The sequence below is a fragment of the Callorhinus ursinus genome, unplaced genomic scaffold (genome assembly GCF_003265705.2).
Source record: "Callorhinus ursinus isolate GAN/ISIS: 27379988/994484 unplaced genomic scaffold, GSC_fseal_2.0 scaffold1, whole genome shotgun sequence".
Taxonomy (NCBI): Eukaryota; Metazoa; Chordata; class Mammalia; order Carnivora; family Otariidae; genus Callorhinus; species Callorhinus ursinus.
This window is the reverse complement of record NW_027397063.1, coordinates 140952157-140971243: the sequence shown is the minus strand read 5'-3', so window position 1 is coordinate 140971243 and position 19087 is coordinate 140952157. Positions and strand designations below refer to the sequence as shown.

The window sequence follows — 19087 nt, the reverse complement described above, 5'->3', positions numbered from 1 at the left end:
TCTCGTTAAGATCACCAATGACCTCCAGAATGTAAGTTCGAGGACACATTTTTGGCATTGCTTGCCACACCTGCCACCTTGAAACTCTCCTTTCTTAGTCTCCATCGTGCCTTACTTCCCTGGTTCTTTTCTTGTCTTTCTGGCTATTCTGTTTTGAGTCTTCTTTATGCAACCCTTAGATGTTAGAGAACCTCAAGGCTCAGTCCTAGGCACCATTTGCTCTTCATCTCATTCTTTCTCTCTTAGGACTCTCTCCAACCTGTGAATTGGTATGTGTGTGATTTTCACTAATTTTTAAGAATAATTTTTTTATCATGTTATGTTAGTCACCATTAAGTACATCATTAGTTTTTGATGTAGTGTTCCATGATTCATTGTTTGTGTATAACACCCATTTTTTCCCAATGTCACAGGACTATAGTCTCTTTGAGGGCAGGAACTTTGTATGTGTTGCTCACTGCTCTATCCCCAGTGTCTGCAGAGTATCTGGCATGCAATAGATGCTCAATAAATAGATGAATGAATGGATAACAGAATGGACAGCTCTGAACTACCCACACCTCAAATAAAATTAGAAGGCCACTCTATTGTATACAACAGGCACTTACTGAATGTATACTATGTGCTGGGCTCTGCATGAGTGGAGGCAGAGAGGACCCTGTCATGAGTCTCATCAGGGAGCTCACAGGAGCTGCAAAGCAGACATGGGGGAGAAGGGCTGTGACAGACGCTGGGTCTTGCTTTCTGTTTCCTGGTGGGGAGAAGTTGCTATCCTGTGGGTTAGAGCAAAGAATCAGACCCAAGTGGGTCTGGTCTGGCTCTGGGCATAACTGCTGGCCCATGTCTTTTCTGGAGTGGGAGGGGTATTGAAGAACCACCAATAACTTCCATTTCATCACTGAAAATGGTGAAAAAATAAAGGGCCGTTCGTGACCACACAACCGTTAATTAAACAGAGCAGGTGACAACATTACTAAGTTGTAGGCATTGAGTTTGCCCTGGATATTTGGATGCTGGGGAATGGAGCAGCTTGCTGGCTGCTCTTGGCTTAACCTGTGAGCAGGGTTCATTTCTTTGCAACCCTCAGTGCTCTCAGAGATGATGAAGTGAGTGACTGATGATGTGATATTCTAGAGCCTATTATTTTCCTATAAAGTGAAGTATATGAAACCTGCTTTTAGTAATTTCTATAGCAGGGAATGTTATAGAATAAAATTTCCCAGTCTTGTGGAAGCTGTAGTCTTTGCTATGGATGAAGCATACAATTTAGAACTTGAGCTATGCCAGTGGTGAGGAGGAGTGTGTGTGTGTGTGTGTGTGTGTGTGTGTGTGTGTGTGTGTGTGTGTGTATTCCAGGTTGGTCCTGCTGTGAAATGGCACCCATGAATCTGTGGGGCAGAATTCCTGTGTCAATGCTCAGCTTATCTGACCAGCTCAACCTGTTGGGACTGCTAAGGGAAGAAGATGAGCATTCCAGTGCCAATAATCTAGTGAAAAGCGAGCTGGATCTGGGAAGATGAATCTTAGGTAGGAGTGGAAATTTCTCGTTTTCCTTGTGTTTCTTTCTTGGTTCTGGACTTTGAGGAAGGCAGATGATCAGGCTTGTCCCACTGGGTGGTGGGTGCCAAGATATTGCCTGCCATATGGATACTGGCCAGGAGCAAGGATGGGCCAAGATTTGTAGGCCCTGGAGATGAGCCAAATGCAGTTGCTGCTTGGGCCCCTGCTCTGCTAATCAGATGCATAGGGTCCTTTGGGACCCCTAAGACTTCAAAGTCTTGTTTAAATGTTCCAGCCTTGCCTCGGCTATGATAAGGGGAACAAAGGGAAAAAAAGTGTTGGTTATGCTAGGAATAGAGTATTAAGGAGAGAGCCACATTCCTCCACTAAAGCTAGTACAGTATTGATAGTTAATTAGTAATACACCCCTTCCCATCCAAAGGGATGATGAATCTCAGAAACACAGTTGGGCTGTGAGGTCTCACTTCCCTTATCTATGTGGTGGGCCTCCCCCATTGCCATCCTTGGAGGGTCTTGGTTATGGCTTGATTAGGAGAAATGGTGATTTTGTCATAGGTCTTCCTGCCCAACCATTGACTTCCACTCCTACTGTAGTGCCTGGAATTTCAACATTAGGTTCCTACCTTTGTATTAAGATAGTGTCCTCTCCAGTGTCACTTTTTGAAATGCAGTTCATCCTATCCCAGTGAAATTGTCCTCCTTGAGAGGAGGAAGCTATGGTGGCCTGTGGGGTTAGTTGATAAAAGAGGAGAATCTGAGATGTTATAGAGAGACTGAGCAGTGTGTAGGGCAAGGTATTAACAATTGCCATGATTTTGCCAAGGGATGTCCCTAGCACAGACTCCTTAGTGTCCGGTTCAGGAGTAGATTCAGCATCAGTCCAGCCACCAGTGAAGGCCAGCAGGGACTCAGCTGCTTGTTTCTCTGTAAGTCTCAGGATCCTCCTCCCCTGACTTGATGCTGATTGGTTGGACTCAGCCATTTACCTACATCTTTTAATTCTGAGCCTGTTCCTGCCCATTAGACTGGCTGACAGAGGGGTACTCCCTGAGCCTTAGGGCTCACTCAACCTCAGTTATCTTGATCTGATGGGGGATTTGGAAGGAAATCTCTGCCCCTACAGAGGTGTGAACGTCCTATCACCCCTCATTATAACACCTCTTATCAGAATTGAGCACAGTGATACATTTATGACCACTGTTTCCAAGTAAAGTATATCCAAAGGTCATAGCATTTTTTTTCTCCCGTAAATGTTTTCAAGACTATGTGCTCATGAAGTTTTTAGTAACTTAGACAAACCCCATGCCTTGATTTAGAAATCCTAATGCCTTGACCAACAGAATATATGTTTCCCTAATTCTAGGGAAAGGTCCTCTCCTTTGTTATAGGTCCTTAGGCTTTGCCCTGGTAGTGGTGGTGGTGGGGCCTAATGGCATAGTGTCCTAGACAGCACCTGTAGTTTTCTTCACAGATACTGCATCTTAACCACAGAAAGGTTACGTAAATGGACAAGATGTCAATTCCATTCTGATGGCTCAGAAATTCTTGGAAGAATTTCCATTGTACATTTCCTACATAGCAATACTCCCACTCTCAAACCTGTTCATCCACTCTCAGCAGAGGCCAACTAGAGGTTTGACATTTTCCACTGAGAAAGACTGAGAAGAACTTAGGTGATAATACATAAGGTTTGAGTGTTACATTTCATGGGGGAATAAAAGGGCATGTCTCTTAGGGTTTTTGTGAATAAAGGAATCAAACGAGTATAGCTCTAAGTTTTGGTCAATCTTTAAACACAATAATGGGATAACTTTTGGTTCCTATTGACCATGACTATGACTGGCCAGGATCCCAGGGGCCAGGATCCCAGGGGCTTGGGTTTTGTCCATTTCCTGTCTACTGTAGGCATGGTGTGGAATGTAGGGTGAGGCTGGAGATTTACTGCAACCTAGATCATGATGCATAACCACACAAACACTTCATCTCAGGGCTCTTACCACCTTTAGTATCATTTAGCCTAACCTTCAATCCTGTGATTTAAACTTAAACTGGTTGGGGAACTCAGTACTTCCCTAAACAGGTCTATCTGGAGTACCTGTGGGAGATATATACACTCCAGAAGACCAGAGTTTCTTCTTTTAGACTTCTCCTTCCTTGGGCCTGGGAACTCTCATTATGTCATCCCCAAATTCAACCCAGATTTCCCCCTTCACAGAGAGTGCTGGCTAACCCCTACCCACCATAGGCATAAGCTATTGGTTGGATTTCCAGACACACTCTGCTTCAGGGAAGCTCTGGGGCTCACCAGGGGTCGTGGGATAGGCTTCTGGGGCTTCTTGGAGCCCAGCTTCTTCATGGCATTGTAGTACTTCTTTTGCTCCTCTGTCATGAAGATGTCCTGGCCCCCTAGGTACAGGAAAGGATAACATACCACTGTTATTAAAGCAACAAGAACTCCCAGGGATACCAAAATCAGAGCATGCTGGAGAAGAAGAACATCTCCACCTTCTCCCTTTTCTGCAGAAAGAAATGTCAAGGCCAGAATCAAGCAGTGTCCTGCCCAGGTGCCACAACCAGTGACAGAGTGGGTGGGACTGAGCTTCAGCTCTGACTCCCTGCCTGAGTCTCTGGAACAAAGCCTGTTTGTTTCTCTTTGGCAGGAACCCAGAGGTGCTGCTTGGGCAGAGGGTGGGAAGAATTTGGGAGCAGAACCTAAGGGGAAGGTAAATATCAGTTTAAATCTGAGCCTTGCATCCAGCCTGATCATTTTAGTCAAATCCACTGGGCTTCTGGAAGCATAGTTCCTGTCAGGGGCAGGAGTTTCCCTCAGGGCCTTCTGCAGCAAAGACCTTGAGATCCAGACCCTTGACCCCTTCCTGGTGAGGAGGAGCTAAGGACAGTTCCTGCCTTATCCAAGGGTCTTGGGAGAACTCTTCATTGGCTCTCTTGAGGTCCTGCCATTTGCATTGCCTCTATTGTTAGAGTGCCAGAATTTCCACCATCGAAAATGCCTTCCTCCCTTAGTTTTGGGTTTTCTTTGAGGACCCTCTAGACCTCCTTCCAACCCCTCACTTTTCACTTCCTGGCATAATTTGAATTCTTCCCATTTCCATAGCATGTTTGTGTAACTGAGTTCACTGCAAATGCTCAGGAAATGGGCTGAGATCTCTGGGATTTGAGAGGAGATTTTAGAAAATCTGTGGATACAGAGAGCCTCCAGGGAGAGACATCTCAGTGGGGCAGGGGCAGAGGGTTGCGAGCACTGGGTGGAGCCACACTGAAAATTCTGGGCAAGGAGTCAGCAAATATAGTTCCCCCTCCCCAACTTCATCACTGGCTTATCTCATTCTATCACCTAACATGGCCAACTCCCTGTCAAGGTCTTACTCAATTTCCTCATCTATAAAATGGGAGAAGGGATTGCTTGAATGGTCTCAGAGCCTTCTAGGGTGCTGATGACATTGATCAGCACTTCACAGCTGTCTTGCTGAGCCCCTCTGGGGTAGAGAAGGGCTGCCCACTTCTTATGCCCAGAACTCTGGCCAAGGACTTTCTATAGGTGGGAGGCCTATGCCATTAGACATTTATTTTAAATTATAATAGTTTAGTAGCTCAGTCCTAAACTAGGTGCTTCTTTTATTTATTAATGTTTTTATTTATTTATTTGAGAGAGAGAGAGTGAGAGAAAGCGAGAGCAAGAGCGCACGCGCGGGCGCAAGAAAGAGAGAGAGAGAGAGAGCAGGGGGAGGGGCAGAGGGAGAAGGAGAAGCAGAATCTCTGCTGAGTGGGGAGCCCAACTCAGGGCTCAATCCCAGAACCCTGAGATCATGACCTTAGATGAAGGCAGACACTTAACTGACTGAGCTACCCAGGCACCCCTAAACTAGGTGCTTCTTGTACAGGTTTTTACTTTCCCCTCACCAGAATCCTATGAGTATTATTAACTCCATTGAATGGATGAGAAAGATTTTTTAGAAATTGCCAGGGTCAGCTATCTAGTGAGTGGCTGAGTTGGGAATGCAAGCCCAGGTTTGTATGATGCCAAAACCAATGCTGGGCTCTCAGTACTATGCTATGTGACTTATCCATATGACCCTGTTTTTTCCTCTGGATCTCAGCTTACATTAGTCCAAAGTGGTGCTTTATCTACCTCAAAGGAATGGAGGGTGTTAAATGAAAGGATTAATACAGGTAACAAAAAAGCATTTTACACCTTTAATGCCCTAATATTTTAATGTAAATATGAAAGGTTATCTGGGATTCGGTTCCTCTTCATCAGAGTCAGGATCCATGGAGGCAAGGGTCTTCCTCCCCATCCCAAGAAGGGTTGGGATTCTGCCAACACTGGAGCTCTAGCCCTTGCCAAGGCCTCCTGACCCAGTGCTTCTGGGGGTCAGAGCTCCAGACAGAGGCAGAAAGTGCTGGAGCCCTTTCTTTCCCTGTTGATGTTTTCCGAAGGTCACCTGGGATATACCCAGCACACCTGGTTCCAGCTGGGAAGACCTTTGGGCACTCTGGGAGAGTGGAAGGGGACCCGGACAGAATCAGGGATGTTGTTGACACAGAGAAATGCAACTCTTCCAGCAGCAGCCCAGGACACCAGGCAGGGGTGAGGGCTGCAATCAGGGTGCAAAGGTGGGTATTGGTGTTAAAGGCCAAAACTGGGCTCCTGGTCAGATGTGAGGGCTAGGAATAGTGTTGGCTTTAGTTATGAAGCCAGGGGATAGGGAGTGGAAGATTCGTGGAAACACCTGAGCCCCACTTATCTTTTTTTTCTGTTGATTGAAGTTGTCAATTATGACCCCAACGAAAAGATTGAGTGTGAAGAAGCCGCCAAAAATGATGAAGATGACGAAGTACAAGTACATGTACACATTGTCCTCCCACTTGGGCTGCAAGTTTACCTGTGAACAGACAAGGTGAAACATGAGGAGCAGGTGGGTGTATGTTTGTGTTCATCCCTGAGACAAGAACCTGGGTATGGGTGGGTGGTTTATTCAGGAGTCAGGAAGCAGGACTGAGGGAGGGGGAGGGTAAGCAGAAGAAAAGCCAAAGAGGGTGTTGATAAGCAGGCCATCATTGCGGGGCAACTGACGGTCCATCCTGTTGGGGTTCTCCAATGAATTGTGTAGAATGCACCTCAGAATTGTACCTCTAAGGGATTGGGAAGCTGGAGCATTTATCTATAGACTTCCCAAACTTATCTGTGAGGGTTGCCCCTGTGGACATTCAATCCCCCACCCTTGGGGGAGGGGCTGCTGAGCAAGCTCTGATGCACTGAAGAAAGTCAAGTCTCAAAGAATCAGAAGCACAGCATGGGAGTGAACTCAAGAGGTGGGCTGAGGGGACTGGAGCAGGGCATCAGCTCTGCCACGGCAGCAAAGGGTCTTTCCTCAACAGCACCCATCTCCTCGCCCTGCTGCCATGACATACCCTTGTTGTAGCCACCACCCTACTCCTCCCTCTGCCCAGGGAATGCCCTCACACACAGTCCTGGAGATGTTATCTGATATTTTCCTCAATGGTGAGCAGGAGAACTTGAAAAGCCTGGGGAGTGTGCCTGGTAGGGAAACAGGTGAGGTTGGCTTAAACATTCAATAGAGGGCCAGCTGGACACTGCTCTAGGGAGGGATAAAGCCAGGCTGTCAGGGGACTGCTTTTTCTGGTACCAAAGCCACCTTCAGTCCATTTCAAATAGACTGATATGAGTGGGATGCACCGAAGGGAAGGCAGTAGGCACAGCAGGCTGAGACTCACATCTCGGGCATCAACAGCTGCATACATGATGTCCATCCAGCCTTTAAAGGTTGCCTAGGAACAAGGAGCAGAGGCCACTCAGTGTCTGCGCATTGTCTACACTGAACTCTGTTTTGATTCACTTATTTGTCTGTTTTTCTCACAGAGCATGGGCCCCCCTGGAGGCAGTTCTCTATATCTGCCAGGGCTAAGCACAGCGCCTGGCCCACCACAGCTACTCAGGGATTATTTGTTGAACCAATGCATGAACAAACAGTGGGATGTAGGAAGGTGTGGGTAACTGCATGACAAATGTATAAGCAATTGCATCAACACCTGACTGGATGGAGGCAAGGTATGGATGAATGGGAGTGTGAATGTGTTTGCCTGTCATCACCACCAGCACTCTCTTTCATTATAATAGACCTGTAATACAATTTATTACTGTCTAGGAGAGGATCTGTAGTAGAAGACTGAACAGGTGGCTATATCATGTCTGTTTTGTACAAATAGTGAATTCTAAGTCATCACCTGATACAACTGCACTGCAGGTTCATCCCTTTATTCTATGCTGCCAGCCCACACTTGTCTAATTGTACCACTGTGACATTGCTTTCATGGGTAAGGTCCTTTAGCCTCATGCTAGTCTGTAGGAAGAGGTAGTGACTTCAGCTCACACTGATTGCTACCCCTTGCAAAGTCTCTACATAGCAACTTCTGGAAGACACCAGACCCTCTACATTATCAAGTAGCCAAAGGAAGAGACATGGTTGATCTCCAGACTTACCACCTGCAGAAGTGCTAGGTAACCCATTGCAACATTATCAAAGTTGACTTTCACGTTGACCCAGAAGAAGCTGCCAGTGTGGTTCTGATCTTTACAGTCAGATATGTTATTCACAATAGACAAAGGCACAAGAGAAAGGTATTCATTGGTTTTGTTGATGCACCGCCCAAACTTCCCCGCAAAGAAGTTCACACCCATGATGCTGAAGATGAGCCAGAAGATGAGGCAGACGAGGAGGACATTCATGATGGATGGGATGGCACCCACCAGGGCATCTACCACCACCTGTGCGGGGGGAATGCAAAAGGATCTGGAACCCTTCTTGCTGGATCCCACTTCTGTCTACACTCAATCTGCTTCATGAGCCAGTGGCCTTTGGAAGCAGCAAGAGAAGTGGGTTAATTAGGGCAATAATTCAGACTCAGAAGACTGAGAGATACTGGGCAGCTGAAGATGGGTTTCGATCTTCTCCCTAAACATTCTGGGCAGGTTTTAGGGTATTTTCCCAGGATTGAGAAGATGGATGAACTTATAGTACACACATGCTTTTTTAGGGGTATGAGTATGTGTGTTGTGCTTGCACATACAGACTTCTAGGACCTTGCTTTATTCTTCTTAAATACTATTTTAAAGGGACTTTTAAAAATATAGTTCAAGGTATGCCTTAGTCAAGAATCAGTGAAAATTGAAATCCATATTCACAAACTTGCTTATTTGTAAAGCAGCAAACTAGAGATAAAATAAAACAAATTTCAAACTATTTCAGTCATAAGTTCCTAGTGTTTGTGAAGGCACAAGTGAATTTTTAAAGTCCACTTTTATTTTTGAAGATAGAATGTCTTCTTTGAGTCAATGGTGGAAGAAAGCAAAACCTCATTTTTAGTACCTGGAGCCTTTTGTAATTAAGAAGGGGAGGGGGACAAATTAACAGTCCCTTGCCCCCCACCCCAGTAATTCAAGGGCCTGGCTTGTGAGCATTCCATTGTGAGGAAGAGAGTGAGGGCAAGGTGGAGGTGACAGTGATGGGCAAGGAAAGGGGTGGATGAAAGGGAAGAATCCATAGGACCTCATGACTACGTTGTGTTGGAGAGGATGCATTCCAGCGGATGGTGGCCATGTGCTGGAGCTGATGGTGCCACCACCTTTAAATGGAGTGTCAGAGGAAAGGCTCATTTGTCTTGGGAAAATGAAGGGTTTGGGTTGTTCTGGAGATTTTGGCAAAAAGGACAATAGGCAGGGTGGGGAGATGGAGGTAAGAGATGTTGAAGCAGGATCACTTCACTATGAGCAGGAAAGTGTGAGTCTGAGTGTTGATAGACATGATATTTGAGTTGAGAAGGGAAAGAGTGCTCATAAAGGGACACGAAGGAAAACCAGAGCATTAGGACACGGCAGCACCACCAAAATCCCAGCGGGAAGCGAGGACCCAGAGCCCACCTGTTAGGGTAGGTCCAGAGCTCAGGTTCAGGAGCATGGAAGGTGTGGGACGGGGGAAGGGTACCAAATGCTGCAGACCAGAGCAGTTTGGAGATAGGTCTTACCCGCATGCCTTCGAATCGAGACAGAGCCCGCAGGGGCCTCAGGGCACGGAGGGTCCGAAGGGCTTTGATGGATGCCACATCAGAATACTGCAGGATTTTCGCTATAAGGCTTGTCAGGGAGATCTGAGTGCAGGCAGAGAGAAAAGCATTACACTAGGTTCCAGAAGTTACTGGTAGAAGGAGACAGGGAATCCCTCCTATGCTCTACCCTGTCCAAGCCATCATCCTGGCTTCCATCTTATTTTGAACTCCAGTGAAAGGTCTAGAGAGAGTTCAGTCTCTTTCCCTTATTAAAGATTTCATTCATCACTTCTCTGAACCTCTGGGAAAGAAAACCTCAGTCTTCCACATCACCATGTTGAGGTGTGTAGGTGGTCAAGCTCCCAATGTATTATATCAGCCCTCCTTTTCCCCTCCAGAGGCACCAGCCAGACTTCAACAGGCTTGAAACTCTGATTTTCAGAGACTTGGAGAGATGATTTCCTTCATGGGGGTTATGCTGAAAGTCTATTTTGAAGAACGCAAAGTGAGTCTCAATTGTATTAGCTCATAAAAGTGGAGGGCAAAGAGTCCTGCTCTCAGTGGGGTCTAGTTCCCTCTCAACTCCTGATTTTTTTGTGTGGTTTTGGGTCAGTACTTTGCTAGTCCAGGTCATATTTTCCCCCTGTATAAAATGAGGGCGTCAAAGGAAGAGTGAGTGGCATGGGTTCATGAAATCCAGCTTTGACAGATGGCTGAGATATAATAACTGGGTTGTGATTCCCTGTTGGTCTTCTTTTAAAGTGTTGGACCAAGGACTGTGAAGGACACAAATTGACATGGACAAATGCTCACACCTTCCGGGAACTTTGAAGGTGCCGGGGTGTTACCATACACATGGGCTTGGCTTGCTGGAGACTGTGACCCAATCCTGGAAGGTCCCAACTGCACCTGAATTCAGGCTTAGCCTATCCTGGCAACTAGGTGAGGAGGTACACCAGACCTTCAGAAAGAAAGGGGTCTACATTTGGATGCTAGAGCCTCAAACAATGTCTATTCTCTGAATGGGCGGCTTATTCCACCAGGACAAAGAACTGGAATGGAAAAACAAAAAACAAAAAAAGAAACACCTTTCTTCATCCATGTAGGACTCCAGACACCAGCAGGTGGCACCTAGCAGTCTGGCTGACAGAAGGTGGGGAGGTTTGGGGCCAGTTTCATGCTGGACCCTATTCAGTCTTTTGTTCAGCCTCCTGGGAAAGCTGCCTCATGTGAAAAATCTATAGTTGGAGCAATCAGGGTCTGGGGTCTCTCCATCAAAGCCCTCCACCCAAGCCCAGATCCACTCCCTCTGCTTGGGCTACTAGCCTCCCAACTGGTCTGTAGTACTACATCCATTCTCCAATGCAAATTTGATTATAATCATGTGTGTCTCTCACTCCCAGACTTCACTGGTGCTTTATCACCCTCAGGTTAAGTTCCGGATTCCTTAGCCTGTGTTATGTGGCTGCAGACTGCTTTTTCAGCCATGTTTCACTCATATTTTCTACCCAAATAAAATTGTTCCTTAAACATACCTGTGTCTGTACTTTTGCTCAGGGTCATCTTTTAATTAAAATTGCCCCCCCCAGTCCTCTTTGCACCTCAATGCTCCTGCTCATTTTAAGCCCCACATTTAATGTCATTTCTTATATGAAGCCTTCCCAACTACCTCACCCCCACAGGCTTATGTCTCTGTGTCCCTAAGACACTAATTATTTTCAGCAGTGCTCACTACATCCCCCCTTATAATAGGTTTATTTCTCTTTGTGTGTCTGATCTGCTGAAAGATTATAGCACAAACTCCTGGAGACAGGGAGTTTTTGTTTCTTGGCTTCTGCCTCTTCCAGAGCATTTCATAAGACAATCTTATATTCAGTAGTCATAAATAAACATTTGATAAATTTAAGAAAAGATAGAAGCATGTTGGGATGGATGAGAGGAAGGAGAGAAAGAAGGAAGGTGGATGAAAGGATGGTTGAATAGAATCATGGATTAAACGGACACAAAGATGGATATAGGACAGAGAGTTGAAAGGAAGGATGAAAGAAAGAAGAAGGATAAAATATGGAAGCATAACACAGTGGATGGATGGAATGGCTGAAAGGGAGAAGAATGGATGGCTGGATAAAATGATTGATGTATGAATGGAAAGAGAGTTGGGTAGCATGAATGAATGGAAGAGATTTGAGAATGGATGGAAGGTTGATTGGTTAGGTGGAGGAGTGGAAGGAAAAGAGATGAACGGGCAGATGGGTGGAAGGAAGGAAAGATGGGGGCATCTGGGTGGCCCAGTCAGTTATGGGCCTGCCTTTGGCTCAGGTTATTCTGGGGTCCTGGGATGGAGCCACATGTTGGGCTCCCTGCTCAGCAAGGAGTCTGCTTCTCCTTCTCCCTCTGTCTCTCCCCCGTCTTGTGCATGCACTCTCTCTCTCAGATAAATAAATAAAATCTTTTAAAAAAGAAAGAAGGATAGGAGGATGATTAAAGGAAAAATGGGAAGACAGAAGAATGAATGGCTAGGAGGTTGCTTGGATCAAAGGTGCATGAAAGAGTGAATGGAGGGTTAGATGACTGAATAGTCAGAAAGGTGGACCAAAAGCTGGAAAGATAGAAGGATTCAGGACCAGCTGATAGATAGATGAAAGGAAGGTTAAGATGAATGGTTAGGCAGAAGAGAAGAGAGAAAGAAAAATGAGAATGGACGGAAGGAAGGAGAGGACTGACGGGATAGATGGAAGCAGTAAAGATGAATGGATGTTTAGAAGAAGGGAAAAAGGAAGGGTCAATGAGTGGGTAGATGGAAGGAAGGATATGTGGAAGGAAGGATGAATGATCAGAGGAAGAATTAGGAGGAAGATGGATGGAATGAGAGGGTGAGCATTTATGGTGATCAGGACTTAAACAAGTGAGACGTATGTAGGTAAGAGCGACTGTGCCCCTAACAGGGGTGTGAAGCCAGAATAAAACACTTTTCCTTCATTTATGAATGATTATTTTATATGCACAAAGTTAACACCTGTGACTCAGATTTCAGGCCTCACAGCTAATCCCTGTGATACGGGGATTAAAAAAGCGGTCTGCAGCTACATACAATCCCGATGCTGCCAGCACTTTGGTATCAGGAAAGAAGAGAATTGAGTACACAGACCTGCTGTGGGGGACCTGCCAGGACAGGAGGCTGGACAGAATGTTCTGTACTGGACCCCGTCCAGCTTCAGGAGGTGAGCACTGAATACAGACCCATTTCCTGACACCTCTGATGTGCAGACATTGGTCCTGGTTGGCTGCTGGAGTGTGGGAGGCAGAGACAAACACAGCATGAACCTCCCCCTGCCTGTGGGGACCCTCAGCTGTGCCACAGTGAGCAAATAACTCGGGCAGCCATCCTGCAAAGCCAAGAGGGCAAAGACCTGGACAGAGGTAGAGAATGGTCATGGGCAGGATGAGGGAGAGATCTCTCCTGGCTTTTGGGGGCTAGGAAGGGTCTTAGGAGGTTTCATTGAGGATGGTCTCCTCACAGCAGTGAGGAGAGGCACTTGGTCAATCCCCTTGTGCAGTGGTAAGTGGCCCCAGGTTAGTGTGAGTCTGAACACATGTGCTTCAACTCAGCATCTCTCCAAAGGGACCCTCTGTCCCTTTTAGTGCCACTGGGGAGAAGCTGGTTGGGCAAGCTCACTGATTCTCAATCTGGCTGCACACATATTGGACAATGCCCGGGAGCTTTTATAAGATACTGATGCCTGGGCTCCTCCTAGGACTGGAGAGATCTGAATCTCCGAGAGGAGCAGTGTTGGTTCATTGTATTTTTAAGAGGTCCCCAGGTGATTCTAAAGTAAAGCCAGGGCTGAGGACCACTGAATCAGCAGGTGTGAAGAGTCTCTGGGCTGTGCAGTCCTCGGCTCCCCTCAGTCCAGAGGCTCTATCAAGGGATGCAAGGTCATAAGACCCTTGAGAGCCTCACATGTCATCTTGCTTTGGATATAAAATACAGAAGGCAGTCAGTGGTCTTTCTGGACGGAGGCCTAGGAACCGAGGACTCACCTGAGCGTCACCACTGTGCCAGAATTGTGTACTGTCTGATCTTACCATTCACCAGTGTGCAGGCTATTCTCAGAGACCTTGCTAAGTGCTCAAGACTTTGGAGTGGCCCATGAGGCGAGGCCACAGCTTCCTTGGTGCTAGCTGCAGCCATCCATCAGATGTGAGGACCCCAAACCCCATGTGTGCCAATGAGCCACTCACGTTCACAATGAGGAAGTCCAGCCAGCACCAGGCATTGGTGAAGTAATTTTTGAAGCCATAGGCCACCCATTTGAGCAGCATCTCGAATACAAAGATAAATGTAAACACCCTGTCAGTATATTCCAGCAAAGCCTTCACTGTGGGCTTCTGGTCAAGGTGATGGTCTTCAAAGGCCTGGAAGGAAGAAAGGGAGCCGAATGGTCATCTGCCTGGACCCGCAGCCCTGGTGCCCAGTGATAGGGAAGGACCCTACCAGCCCTGCCCTCAGCCCCTGGGAGGGCTTTGGGAACCAGCTTGCCTGTATCATTTTGTTTTCTCCGCTTAGAGTATGTGTGTGTGTGGGGGGGCTCAGAGGGATAGTGGAAGATGCACTGTGACATACAAACCAGGACCCCCTAGAGCCAATGGGGCCTGCAGCCTGGCTCACTCTTTGCAGGGGAGCTGAAAGCAAGGGAGAAAGGAAACCTCAAATTGAGGTTTGGAAGTGAACCAAAGGGATCCTAACAGCAACTTGGTTTAAAAATAAAAGCATCAAAGGATGTTCACAGGCAGTTCCCAAAAAATGAAAGTAAGAACTGCCCATGAACCTCTGAAAAAGAATGTTCTATCTCACTGGTAATTAAGGAAAAGACGATACCATTTTTCTCTCATGAGATTGGTAAAGATAGAAAAGAACGAAGGCAAGGCCAGGGTTGCTGTGGCTGTGGGGAGGTCGCTCCTCTCATACCTGACCGGGGGCTCAAAACCAGTCCAGTCTTTTGGAAGACCAATTTGGCAAGAGGACTCAAAGGTTTCAGGAACCCAGCAATTCCACCTTCACAAATTTAGCCTAAGGACCCTGGATGTTCTTAGTGCCCCCCCCCCCCAGATGCCCTTGGAGGGGCCAGGGAGCTATCCCCCAGCTGCTGCGATGTTAGCTGCTATCAGCTGGCGGATGCCCCCTTTTCCTGAGGACCTCCCTGAGCTGAGGGGAACTGCCTCCACCTGCAGAAATGCCTAGGAGGTTAAATGCCTGGTCTGGGGGCAGCCGTAGCCAGTGACTGCCCCCTTTGCCTCAAGGTGGGACCGCTCTGTGACAGTCTTTATGCTCCATAGTCCTGCAACATCAGGCTGAGGTGGACTTCGTGGGATCTGCATCTTTTAGCAGCCGGTCCTCTCCTGGTCCTGCCTCCCTCACAGGCTCCAACTCAGAGCACGCCCTCCACAAGCAGCTTGCCCAAGAATCCCTGCTTCAGATTCTGCTTCTAATCAGACCCAAGACAGGAAAGAAGCGAATGTCCTCAAAGGAGTCGACACAGGCTATTCAATGCTTATTTGAAGGAAACACCGGCATTATTTACATAAATGGTGGTGCATTCTCGTAATGGAACGCACTGCAGTGGCTAAGTCAGATAGTAGGAGTATATTTACTGTGAGAATTTACTGAGAAATTACAGAATGCATAAATGTGGTTTCAGTTTTGTAATATTTATGTATTATATGCATAAGAAAGATGGGAAGGAAGTATACCAAAATGTTTTCAAAGTGAGATTCTCTTTGAGTGATAGGAAAATGGGTGATATTTTTTCTTTGCATCTTCCCATAATTTCCAAGGTTTTTTTTTCTTGCACTTTACTTTGTCAGATGAAAACTCATGTTTTTTTTTTTTTTTAAAGTACTCAAAGTAAAAAGCATAAGGAAGACTAAATTTGGTGCCAGCCTGTTCAGTCCCTTGGGGAAGGAGATGGGGAGGTGAGGGCCCAGCAGCTGGTGCCGGATCTGTGCCCCCTGCTGGGAGGGAGGGGAGCAGCTGGGGTGAGTGGAGTAGGGGAACAGAGAGAAAGGAAGGAGCAGGGGAGCATGGAGAAGAGAAATGAGGAGAGGAGGCCCATGGGGAAAGACAGGAGAGGAGGAGGTAATGAGGGAAGCACCTTGTCAACAGCAGATGGGACTATTGTCCTCATCAAGCAGGACAGGAAAGAGGGGAGGGGAGGGAGAAATCAGCACCCAGCCCCCTCTTGCCTGGCGATGTGCCCGGAGCACCAGAGCTATACAGAGCCAGTTAGGGCTGGGGACAATCGCCGCCCTCTGCCCAGCAGTGGGCCCCTTCAGATGCTGCCACCCCCTTCCCCCTCCCCCTTGGTGGCAGAGCAGCCCTGTTCCCAGAGACTCTCTTCGCCCTTGGCCTAGTGCCATTGCCCGCCTGGCCACCCCCACCCCAGATCATGTGGGCCATACACGGAGCGGTTTGGGCACCCTTCCTGGGAAATCTGGTGTTTAAGTAGGTGGCCAGATATCCAGTAGATTGTTTTTAGGGAGTAAATGACACATGAAGAGCAAAACAAGTGAAAACACTTGGAGCCATGAGTCAGGAGTGAGGGCTTCTCGTCTTCCTTTTAACTAATTAGTTGGGACCCCAGGCAGGCCCCTTCATGTCTTTGGGCTGTGCCTTCCTCATCCCATAAGAGGCAGACAACTGGGGATGATGAGTCCCTTCCTGTGTCTACAGCTGCCTTGGTCCACTGGGAAGATTAGTTGAGATTGTGCAGGGAGCATAAGCCATGGCGCAATCAGAAGCATCCTTCCTTGTCCTACAAAGCTGACCATTCAGCAAGGGGCTAAGGAAGTGGCTCCTAAGTCAGAATTTCTATGCCTGTAAGGCCTTGTTATTTAAAGTGTGGTCTTTGGAGCTTGTTGGAAATGCCAATTCTCAGGCCCCACCCCAGATCTGATTCAGAATCTGCCTTTTAACAAGCTCCCCAGGTAATTACATTTTGAGAAGTGCTGATACAATGATTTGCTGTGAGCTTTGAACGAGTAATAGCCTTTGCAAGTGGCTTGATAAGACAGAAGGATGGCAGTCTTTGCACTGGGCCTTCAAAGAAGGCCAGTGTTTGGGAGGCCAGGGGGTAGAAAGCCCAGGGCTTTGGGATCAAATGAGGGCAGAGGTAGGTTTTGCTGCTGACAAGCTGGGTAAACATGGACAAATGCCTCAGGCCCTTTGAGTGTCAGTTTCCCCATCTATAAAGTGGGAAGCATGCCCTCACCGCTTGAAATACTTGCAGCCAGGTTTAGCAGGCGGGGACACGGGACCACAAGAACCTACCCTCCCCTGCTGCTAAGTAGAGCCCGTGTGCTGGCCTGTAGATCTCCTGCCGGCCGTCGGCTGGGGGCTTTCAGGCTAGGACTCAGGGGAGCTCATTGCTCCAGCTCCAGGGCCTTGGGATTGTGCGAGACGCGATCTGGAGGGCTTTGGGGTAGGGACCCCACCTCCCCTTACCAGAGACCCACTGCTGAGCAGGATCATGAAGATGATGAAGCTCTCAAACCAGCTGTGTTCCACAATGCGGTAGCAGGCCTTGCGCACCTGCCAGCCCATGGCCCATGGGAACTTGCTGGCGTCCATTTTACAGCAGGGACAGTGGTGAAGACAGCCTGTGGGGAGAGGTGACTGATGGCGAGGGATGTCCCCCTGGGGAGGGAGGAGCATTTTTGCTCTAGCCCTGCCGGGAAAGCACTCTGCTGGGAAACCTATTTGCCACTCCATAGGAAAGGAAATCTCTGGAATATGAGAGAAGCTGCACCCCTCTCAGGTAGCCTCTCGATCCTGCCCTTCGGGTGTTCTTCCCTACCATTGGTCTCCCCCACTCTCAACTCCTCCCCGATTATCGTCCTTCTTGGAGAGGATATGGGTGACCCCTGTTCTATACCCACCCATTTCTGGAAGCCTGACAAGCTGTGCGGTCTGGGCCTAGTGCTGTCTGAGGGGCTATGTCCTGAGTCCTTGCTCACTTGAGAGGCCACCGCATGGCTGGGATGGGGCCTGGGTCCAGTCCAGCCCTGGGTTGTGTAGTACTGGAAACTCAAGGAAGAGTTAGTTGCTTTTTAATGTATAGATTTTTTAGTATTGAAGCCACAATGACTTTCCTAGTGTGAACTCTATGTATATCCCCTTATTGCAGGCAGATCTAGTGAGAACACAATGTGCCTCTCTATTCTAAACATGGAGGGAAAACAGACTAAGATGTATGTTGTGCCTTTAGGACAAGGTGGGGTGCGTTCAGGGTGCCATGGCCATGGATGGTTGTTCTGCCTTTCAGAGCTACACCAAAGACTGAGGGACACAGGTGTGGCCTGGCCCTCCTCTGCATCCTTTATGTCTCCAAACAAGAGTGTTCACCTTTATCCTGTTCAGCCTCAAGAGGCCTGGTTTTTAAGTCTGAGGTGTTTTCTAGCATGAGGAGGAAGGCCCAGCCCTGGTGGCCGCGTCTGACGTGGCCCTGCTCGGCTGCTGGAAGCGTGCTGTTTGTGTCTGATGCCGGCCCCTCTGGCTTGGGGAGGAGGCAGCAAGGGGCCCTGTGTGTCTGTCTCCCGTGGACCCCAGGCCAGGGCCCTGGACACACAGGTGCCCGGATGAGAGCTTGTTTTGTTGAGCGGGATTCCAGCCCAAAGGAAGGTCAGCGTGAGGAGGCCTGTGGTCGCCGCTTTACCTTCGGTGAAGCAGTCATCTGGTTCTTCAAGGCCGTTTGCCAGCTCAGGGATCTTCCTCAGGATCTCCTCAGGATCCAGGCAGTCCACTGTGCTGCCTTCTGAGGAGCTTGTCTCATCCCCTCCCTGCAGGGCAGAAGCCCAGGGCAGTGAACTCGGCTCTCTGAGGGGCCCAGTGAGTCTGCACACGGTCTCTACAGGTCTGCCCGGCCAAGGGCTTCAACATGCAGGGAGAGCCCGTCAGGGCCGGGCCCCACCCCCAGCCCCCCACAGTGATCCTTGTGTGTTTGGTGCCTCGCCAGCTGAGGCCCAGAACAGTGATGCTCTCTACGGAGCCCCAGAGGTTTAGCTGTGCGAGGCTTTAAACCTCCAGGCCCCTGATGGAGTGCTGGCGAGGGCCCGAGACACCATAATTACCCCCATAAAGACTCGTGGCATTCACTGGGCCTGAATATTTAATCACGGAGCAATGTTGCAGGAGCCCTGCTGCCCTCCTGGCAGCTCCAACCCTGTAATGTCTCCAGATGAATTCAATTAGGAGTTGAAGCTGCTCTCATATTAGTAAACCCGATAGCTCGGCTAATGGACCCAAATGGTGGGGTGGGTCCCCATCTGTCACTGTCAGGCCCTTCTCTGCCTGGCCAGGGTCGTGGACAAAAAAATACAAAACCAAACCAAAACCAAAACCAGTACCCAGCAGCTGTGTACTGAAAACACCGAGTAGAGACGACTAGCCAGGGGAATCCTGAGAATGCTCTGAAGGAAACATGAT

At 48.2% G+C, this 19087-nt stretch overlaps 1 protein-coding gene across 3 annotated transcripts in view; it reads right to left on the bottom strand.

Annotated features, from left to right (window-relative positions):
- The window catches only part of SCN10A (sodium voltage-gated channel alpha subunit 10), a 93371-nt gene that overhangs the window by 9658 nt on the left and 64626 nt on the right, over positions 1-19087 (bottom strand). For all 3 annotated transcript variants that reach the window (XM_025870888.2, XM_025870897.2, XM_025870906.2), the window contains 8 exons: positions 18318-18441; positions 17108-17262; positions 13849-14022; positions 9586-9708; positions 8045-8329; positions 7279-7332; positions 6288-6425; positions 3827-3931 (listed from right to left, as the gene is read on the bottom strand). In XM_025870888.2, coding sequence (XP_025726673.2) covers positions 3827-3931; positions 6288-6425; positions 7279-7332; positions 8045-8329; positions 9586-9708; positions 13849-14022; positions 17108-17262; positions 18318-18441 — 1158 coding nt within the window. The remainder of the gene's footprint in view (positions 1-3826; positions 3932-6287; positions 6426-7278; positions 7333-8044; positions 8330-9585; positions 9709-13848; positions 14023-17107; positions 17263-18317; positions 18442-19087) is intronic.